The sequence below is a fragment of the Salmo salar genome, chromosome ssa11 (assembly GCF_905237065.1).
Source record: "Salmo salar chromosome ssa11, Ssal_v3.1, whole genome shotgun sequence".
NCBI classification, from domain to species: Eukaryota; Metazoa; Chordata; class Actinopteri; order Salmoniformes; family Salmonidae; genus Salmo; species Salmo salar.
In genome coordinates this window covers 79,169,369-79,178,473 of record NC_059452.1, presented here as the reverse complement: position 1 = coordinate 79,178,473, position 9,105 = coordinate 79,169,369, and the positions used below count along the sequence as shown (strand labels likewise).

The 9,105-nt window shown below is 42.5% G+C and overlaps 1 protein-coding gene and 1 long non-coding RNA gene across 2 annotated transcripts; one reads left to right on the top strand and one right to left on the bottom strand.

The window, feature by feature from the left end:
• Positions 1-3,595: 3,595 nt before the first annotated feature.
• LOC123725190 (uncharacterized) lies at positions 3,596-5,964 on the top strand. Its single transcript, XR_006757652.1, has 2 exons — positions 3,596-3,857; positions 4,919-5,964. It is a non-coding gene; the product is annotated as an uncharacterized lncRNA (long non-coding RNA).
• LOC106563321 (thyroid hormone-induced protein B) lies at positions 4,722-6,469 on the bottom strand. The gene is made up of 3 exons (XM_014128828.2): positions 6,206-6,469; positions 5,981-6,091; positions 4,722-5,187 (listed from the first exon to the last, which is right to left on the bottom strand). The coding sequence occupies exons 1-3, from the start codon at positions 6,234-6,236 to the stop codon at positions 4,844-4,846; spliced, it is 486 nt and encodes a 161-aa protein (XP_013984303.2). The 5' UTR covers positions 6,237-6,469; the 3' UTR covers positions 4,722-4,843.
• Between the last annotated feature and the right edge of the window lie 2,636 nt (positions 6,470-9,105).

Below are 9,105 nucleotides of genomic sequence, written 5' to 3'. Positions count from 1 at the left end.
ATACAGTGAGATTTCAAAACGTTTAAAACTATGACCACAGAGACTCAACGAATACAGAAAAGAGCTGCTGTTTTTATGACTAAGTCCATGTTTAAGTTGTTATTCAGGACTATTATAAGCCATAAAATGCATGTTCTCCCTACTTCCACTCACACTACAACCAGCACTGCAGCTACAATGAATGAGTAGCCTATTGCAAAGTGTTCCAATAAGCTTGCGTTGTTATTATTAGTGACTTGCATCTTTTTTAATTGCGAGGGATATTTTACTTTCTCTGGTCATAGGAGTAACAACATGAATTAGTGCATGAAGCAAAAAATAATGCAGTGCAACTTGAACTTCGCCATCAGCTGGAAGACTGTGTCCTTTTTTCTCATCAGAGGGAGAGAGGAGGGACGTGAGTCGGGTGAGAGGCAGCCTCACCGCTGCTCCCTCCCCTCAGACTGACCATAGGGGCAGGCTATCAGTCCAGTAAAAAAAATATGCTTATGCTCACTCAGCTGTGCCTCACAAGTAATCCAACAAATGATCTATTACCAGTGTGATCATTTACTGTACCTACATTTTTTTCAATATAATTTCTAAATGGTCTGAGAAGAACAACATTGGCAGGGTAGTTCAAGCATAGCCAATATGCAGTGATAATGTACTGGGCCTATATATAGCCTACTGCACAAACCTAATTGCTACAGAACTCTTTTCAAATGGTTAAATGTTGCATAGGCTTATGTTTTAAGTCATGTTTAAAAAAATCTGAATGCTAGTTCTCAGGCATTTTGACCCAAAAAGTGATCTTGACTCAGAAAAAGTTGGTGACCAATGGTCTAGCTGGTTATGCTGACAGACCAGCATGGTCTAGCTAGTTATGCTGACAGACCAGCATGGTCTAGCTGGCTATGCTAACAGACCAGCATGGTCTAGCTGGTTATGCTGACAGACCAGCATGGTCTAGCTGGTTATGCTGACAGACCAGCATGGTCTAGCTGGTTATGCTGACAGACCAGCATGGTCTAGCTGGTTATGCTGACAGACCAGCATGGTCTAGCTAGTTATGCTGACAGACCAGCATGGTCTAGCTAGTTATGCTGACAGACCAGCATGGTCTAGCTAGTTATGCTGACAGACCAGCATGGTCTAGCTAGTTATGCTGACAGACCAGCATGGTCTAGCTGGCTATGCTAACAGACCAGCATGGTCTAGCTGGCTATGCTAACAGACCAGCATGGTCTAGCTGGTTATGCTGACAGACCAGCATGGTCTAGCTGGTTATGCTAACAGACCAGCATGGTCTAGCTGGTTATGCTGACAGACCAGCATGGTCTAGCTGGTTATGCTAACAGACCAGCATGGTCTAGCTGGTTATGCTGACATACAGGCATCCATTCACATTAGTGATGTTTAAATCCGATTGGAATCCAGCCAAAGTGGATTCTCACAATCTGCATTCAGAATGACTGCCAGGGTTAGAAAGAGACTACCTCAATGTTCTAAACTGGAACAACTATTTCAGTAACGGGTGCAATAAGTCCAACTAACAGTTGGATTAGTTTAGAAAAATGTATGTTATTTATCTTTGTGTAGCGTAAGATTGATTAATTAGTCAATTAATTTATCAACACTGGCATACCACACACCCCCACGTGGTCTTTTCTCTCTGCCTCATTGCAAAATGTGTAGAATAGCATTAGATTAGCTATAAAAAGGCATATGTTTCTCTCTGCCCCATGGCAATGTGTAAAATAGTATGAAATTAGCTATACCTTGCGGGGCCCCGCGAAACTGTGGTATGTCACTGTCAATCAATGTACATGCAAAAAACAGATTCAGTGAGCTCCAAAGAATTGAGACAGTGACACATTTTTGCTTGTTTTGGCTCTGTTAATGTGCAGACTGACATATTTCATTTGAGGGTATTGTCATCCATATCAGGTGAACTGTTTAGAAATTACAGCACTTTTTATACATTTTCCCCTCATTTTAGGAAACCAAAAGTATTGGGACAAATTCAATTGGGTACCCTTCCCCAGATCTGTGCCTTGACACAATCCTGTCTCGGAGCTCTACGGACAATTCCTTAGACCTCATGGCTTTGTTTTTGCTCTGACATGCACTGTCAACTGTGGGACCTTATATAGACAGGTGTGTGCCTTTCTGAATCACGTCCAATCAATTGAATTTACCACAAGTGGACACCAATGAAGTTGTAGAAACATCTGAAGTATGATCAATGGAAACAGGATGCACCGGAGCCAATTTTGAGTCTCATAGCAAAGAGTCTGAATACATATTTTTAAATAAGGTATTCATCTTTTTTGTTTTTAATAACCATGGCAGCAATTCTGAATGCAGATTGTGGGTGAATACAAGTGAAAATGTTTTGATATACCCAGTCAGGCTGGATTCCAATAGGAATTTGACATCACTTTGCAAGCCATCATAATGTGACATGATGCTGGTTTTGCTGGTGAACAGCATATGCTGGTATGCTGGTGACCAGCTTATGTGTCCAAAGGCTGGTCACCAGCGAAAACACAACAAAGGCAGGTCACCAGCGGAAACACAACGAAGGTAGGTCACCAGCGGAAACACAACGAAGGCAGGTCACCAGCGAAAACACAACAAAGGCAGGTCACCAGCGGAAACACAACGAACGCTGGTCACCAGCGGAAACACAACAAAGGCTGGTCACCAGCGGAAACACAACGAACGCTGGTCACCAGCGGAAACACAACAAAGGCTGGTCACCAGCGAAAACACAACAAAGGCTGGTCACCAGCGAAAACACAACAAAGGCTGGTCACCAGCGAAAACACAACAAAGGCTGGTCACCAGCGAAAACACAACAAAGGCTGGTCACCAGCGAAAACACAACAAAGGCTGGTCACCAGCGAAAACACAATGAAGGCTGGTCTCCAGACCATGCTGGTCTATGCTTTTTTTCAGCAGGGATGTTTGTGTGAATGTTTGACATATGGACTATGTAGCCTTGGGCTAATGGTACAATCCACAGCTCCCAAGTGAGTCATAGCTAAGGCAGGCCCCTCCAGGCAGGTTCAAGGTCAAGTGCATGATTAGTTCCTGTAATATTCATACCTGACTGCCTGTGTGCAGTGCACCACACGTTTCTACCATGCTCCCTTATTTCTATCAATCCAGTCAGGTTGTGCAGCAAAAAGCACCTTTAAGAAGTTACATGCCATACAACAGGGGTCGGCAACATAGGGCACGCCATGGCTTGGCAAGCCACCCAAAAACAAAAAAAGGAAATATTTATTTTATTAGTTTTTTTGCGTGGTGTGCTAAGCCTTGGCTGGACGTTTATTATCTCACTTATTTTTGCAGTATTTCAAAAAATATATATTAAACTGGAGAAAAGAATTGAAATTGCATGCATTGGTTTTTCGAAAATGCATTGGTATTCACTGCAATGAAGTAGTTCAAGGTATGCCAATCTTGATTAGCCAATGGAATTTCATGATTTTGTAGGAGTTTCATATTATTAGATCAGCGCAAGACGATCCGCCTCTCCCGACAAATTCAAAACCAAGGCAGCACTGAAGATGAGAGATTCGTTTTCACATGGCTAGCAGCTAGCAAGCCTTCTTTTGTTATTTAAAAAAGTTCAGGGTGAAAAATGTCATTAGCAAAGAAAAATAAGGCAGATGTCCGCTCATGTATTGCCTCTTGGACAAAGGAATATGGATTGTTTTACTCAAGGACCGGTCTGTTTGCGCTCTCTGTTGTAAAACTGTTGTTTGTCGGACATCAAGTGTATGGCGTCATTTTGAAACGAGACATGAGAAAAACTTCAAGGATGAGGCGGTTAAGGCTGAAGGAATCAAGAGGGCCGTGTCCTGGTATGAAAAGCAAAGCAATGTGTTTACAAATCTACATGTAGTCAAATATCAAGCTACAGAGGGGAGATATAAAGTTGTACAGTGCATTGCTAAACATGGAAAACCATTTCCTGATGGGGAAATATATCAAGGAGGCTTTCCTCAGTAGTTCACAGGCTTTATTTGATGGATTACCTAACAAAAACACAATCATCTCAAAGATAACAGAGATGCCTGTGTCTGCCAGAACAGTTGAAAGGCACATTACTGAGATGGTTGAAAATGTAAAGGAGCAGCAAACTGTAGCGTTAAAAGATGCCCCTGTGTTTAGTGTGGCTCTTGGTGTGGATGTGAATGACGTTCCACGTCTGGCAGTTGTTGCAAGACACTGTGACTCAGAGCAGGTACATGAAGAGCTGCTTTGTCTCAAACTCTGCATGGTACTACGAAAGGGGAAGATGTAGCAAAAGCCTTCACGCATCATTTTGAGGAGAGAGGTGTCGATATTAAAAACATATTCGCTATTACAACTGACGGTGCCCCCGCTATGGTGGGGAAACATAAATGATTGGCAAAGCTGATTGAAGATAAGATTGGCCACCCCGTGGTTAAATCTCATTGTATCATTCACCAAGGGAATCTGTGTTCCAAGATTAAGCCCGTCGTGCTAATGGACAGCGCCTCTGTTTAGTGAGCTATGGAATTCTTCCGTTTGTGGGCAATTAGATATTCACTAGACACAATTAGTTGTAAAGCACATATGAAAATCATAACTGGCATGCAGATCATTAGAAACTGTAGGATAAATTGTAAATGGGCACTCCACACTAAAAAGGTTGCTGACCCCTGCCCTGCATAGTAGCAGTACACAGACGTGAGAGATTGAGTAGCAGATACGAGAAATGCATGTCATTTGATGTTTGGTCTAATCAATGTGAGGGCGCTAACATTTTCCAGGCCCCATTCCTCCACCTAAGTATGGCAGTGTTTAGATTAGCACATATGTTTTAACAGTCTGTATGTGCCTCCCATGTTCCTGAGGGTGTATTATTTACCCTGTACGGCTCTGTGGTGTCCTGGAGGTCGATGCTAGAGATGAGCCAGCTGTCAGAGGCGGTCTGGGTGTTCCACAGTGTCCAGTCGAAGCTCTCTCCCTCCCTACGCAGCTGGACCTGCAGGGAGCCCGAGACGGAGAGTTGGTACATCAGCCTGAGACAGCTCCAGTCCTCTTGCTCCATGGCCGGGCTCAGCAGAACCCCCCTGCCCTCACCCTCGGACCTTTCCTCTCCCTCTGGCCTCTTCTCCTGTCTATTCTGGTACTCCTGGCCTGGATCCATTGAGATACAATACCCTGAGAAGACAGAGGCAGTTTGAATAGAGGTACTATGAAAACACACACAGAGAGAGAGAGAGAGAGTATAACAGAATCTACTTCATCTATTGTCAATTGACCTTATTTCAAAAGATGCCAAGGGCGACAGTGGCAGGGAAGGATGGATAGAAAAAAAGATGAGAGGAATCAGATGATGAAGATGAAGGATGGGAGAAGTAAAAGACAAACACAGGAGGAGACATTCTGTTTGCTCAGCGAACAACAGTTTGTGTCCCTGTCTCAGGGCAAAACAGAATCATTTACAGAGCAATGATGATTACATGGTTGCCATAGAATTTCACCTGCTTTCTTATGTGTCCTTTCATCATTCTGCTTAAGTGATGATGGACTTATCTGGGTTATAAATATGTATCTAGGACTCTTCAGAATAGTACCACCTCATAGAGCTGTGAATGCCTAAATGTGCTATTTCACTGTCTCCAGATGTGCTCTGATGTTGGAAACAATGCATTCCAGATGTATCTCTCTTGCTATTGTCCCTCTCCTTTCCATCAGAACAACTGCAGAAACCACATCAACAAGTACAACAACTAGTACAACAACTACTATAGGCACTAGAACATACAAATATTTGTAATAAGCCCCAATAATCTTTGCTGCATAGAAGAGGTCACTGTCTTCTTGTGTTTTCCACACACAACAGGTTACCATGCATTTCAAGCACTTCAAAGGGTATAAGCTACTGTATTATAGGCACTTGTCAGTGTAATTTAAAGGATATAGGCTTCAACCTTTTTCCAAAGTCTCCTACCATCTTTGTTGAGCGTCCAGCTCGTAAAGTCTGGGTCTGATGTGTATCCGCAGGTGCTGGACTCAAAGCTACAGGAGCCTGGCAAGGGTCTATTCTGGGCTTGGACTATGGCTGGGAGAAGAGAGAAGATGGAAGATAATGAATCATACACATATACTAAAACAAGCATCACTTCACGTACAAAACCATGCACATATTCACTGCAAATTAGTTTTCTATACTCACCAAACAGGGTGAAGAGGTAGAATGGAAGCATTGCAGTCTTACAAAAAAAGTATCCAAGACCAGGAGACAAGCTGAAGTACCGTCAAACTAATGCAGGAGCAAGTGTACGTGCCAACTAAAATCAATGCCACACCGAGGTCCACACCTTCAGTATCTCTCCGTCTGGTCATCTGTCAAAGTCTGTTCCTGTCAGTATCAATCTGTATCAGTGGCTCTGTCAGTGTCTCTCCAGCTCACAGACTAGCAGAACACTGTAGAGTCTCCGATTGGAAGACTGTCTGGAGAGCATGCGGAGGTGGAGAGGATGAGAGAGGGAGGGAGGGAGTACTAATCTGTGCCAGAATCAGACTGCAGAACTTTCTCACACTTCCCTCACCTCAGATTCCTGGAGAGTTTGTCTCTAGTTACACTGTTGTAGGTAGCCTTTAAGTTACACTGCTTTTGTATTTATACATATCGGCTAGTCAGTCCCCGGTAACCTTGACTCCAGCAGTTCTAGAGAGGTTTCTTCAGAATGTCAAGCACTGATTCTCAATTCACGAGAATATGGTGATGACCTGAGATATGGTTTGCAGTCTATAGGAGATCGAAAATAATAATACAAGAGACGTAAAAAATGTCCAGCAAGTAAGACATGCTACCAATAAAAGCTGAACATTTTGCAAGCTGCTATGCCTTTTTCCTGGCTTGTCTGTTATCCCAGCTAGCACATTTGGTTCCTTGGTAGTAGTGGGATCGTAGGTTTTTGGTTTCACATTGGTTGTTGGAACAATTTGAGAACATGACTTTAAATAGAACCATGAGGAAACCTGTAGGAAATGTTATGCTGACGTACTAAATTCCCACAGAAGAATGTTGTTTCTTAACGTTCTCTGAACTATTTGAGAACATTCCCAATGTCAAACCATTTGAAGAACGTTCTTAGAACATTACAAAAATTGAAATTAAATGAGACCATGTTTGAACTTTTAGGAAATGTTCTATTAAAGTAATGAAATACCAATAAATATATATTTTTTCTTCAAGTTCCTTCAATGTGTTGAGAAGGTTGTATCCAAAATAACCATAGGACAGCCATGCTCTCACCAAGCTCTAAGAAACATATGGTTCCTAGAATGCTATGTGCTAGCTGGGATGCGTGTCATATGTTTGTATACATGTCCTTGACAACCAAAAATGAACATTGTGAGCTGGCCCTTAAATCCCTGCTCTTAATTAATAATGTTTACAAAAGGCTGACATTTCAACACACACACACACACACACACACACACACACACACACACACACACACCTTTGTGAAGCTTCCTTTGTCAGAGAGGACTGGCAGTATTCTGTGGCATGGAAACTTAACTAAAAAAGTGACCTGATGGGAATTACAGGTTAAAATGATCAGAAGTAAATATCAAGAGGCTGAACAACAGCCATGCTTTGAGTGGCTTTTATAATAAAAAGATGGTTGTCTGTCCCTTCGTGTTCGCCTTTCCCTCTTTCCTGAAGGTGCAGTGAAATGCTACACGGGAAAACAGGTCAGTTCTGGGTGAAATATTACAGTATACACACTTGATTATGTGAAGAAGGACTTCAGCAATCAATGGATCTCCTCGCTAAGAGAGAAGAGTGGGGTCATTTACAGTGTTAGACCAAGTATTGAGAGAACTGAACCAGCAAGATACACAGAAATCAATTAGTGAGGAAACTACCACAATCATCATAAAATGACAATCAACAAAAACGGGAAAATAACACGTCATTTCTCAAGCACCTTGTAAACACTGGGAGAATGGTTTCATAAACACATAAGTGTGCTTGAAGAATATGACATCTGTAGCCATCTGGGTCGACACAGTGCTGTTGTGTGTTAGTTGATACCCTGACGGGTTCTGTGCAGAATGTGGCAAGGGACCAGAGGACTCTATGCGTCAGGTCCTTTTGGGCCCCACCCATCCCTGAGGCCAGCCCAGCCCAGAGGGCCTCATCAGGGGCCTGGATGTATAAAAGCTAGTCCCTCCTCCCAGAACAATCATCGACTACAGAATCCCCAAATAATGTCTCTCAACTAACTGCTGTTATCAATGTGTGGAGTTTCCAGGCCGTCATTGTAAATAACAATTTGTTCTTAATGACCTGGATTTTTTTTTTTTAAGTCCCTGTTTTTGAATGGGACTACCATATGGTTGGTCAGCTCATATAAAAAGATTAAGAACAGTTCAGCCATTGGACAGCACCACCTGCAGCCCAGCACAATGACAAGTACTGGGAAGATAGGAGAGGAAGAAACAATACTACACCATGCAACCCTTGCTTTCTTCAGTGCAGTCTAAGCCAGTAATACTGGAGGTCTTGCATGTGGGCCATGGGTTTGCGTGACAACACTGCAATGGATCTGATCAAACATTTATGAATGATAATTTCAAAGATGGGTTTTAAACATGCTCTCAAGCCTGTCATGTTACTAAATAACTTAAGACAGAATATATACCTTCCTCAATGAATGAAAAGAAAGGAGCAGAAATTATTGATGCCCAGTTTTAAAATAGAACAGCAAATGTGTGAATGGGAGCATGAAATGCTAGGTGGCACCAATAAGAAGGGGGTATATGATAGGCTACTTTGGGAATCCAACATGGATGAATCCACATTTGCCAAACCAATCACTCCCTTACTGTTTATCAATAATGAGCTGAAATGATGGATGTGCGGGGAAGAGAGAGGGAGATGGGACAATCAGGCCCCTCTAGGTTTAAATGCTGACACAGATTGGATACCATGGTTACTACTCACATTTACTGCAATCCGGAATCCTTGAGACGTCCCTGCCTAACGCTAAATTTAACCCCTACCCTTAATTTAACCATAAACCTTACCCCAACATTAACCGTTTTAAACTTCAACAGGTT

Coding starts and splice junctions, on each gene's coding strand:
- LOC106563321 (XM_014128828.2), bottom strand. CDS start 6,236: ATGCTTCCATTCTACCTCTTCACCCTGTTTG. Junction 6,092..6,205: donor CTACCTCTTCACCCTGTTTG/GTGAGTATAGAA, acceptor CTCTTCTCCCAG/CCATAGTCCAAGCCCAGAAT. Junction 5,188..5,980: donor CTGGACGCTCAACAAAGATG/GTAGGAGACTTT, acceptor CTGTCTTCTCAG/GGTATTGTATCTCAATGGAT.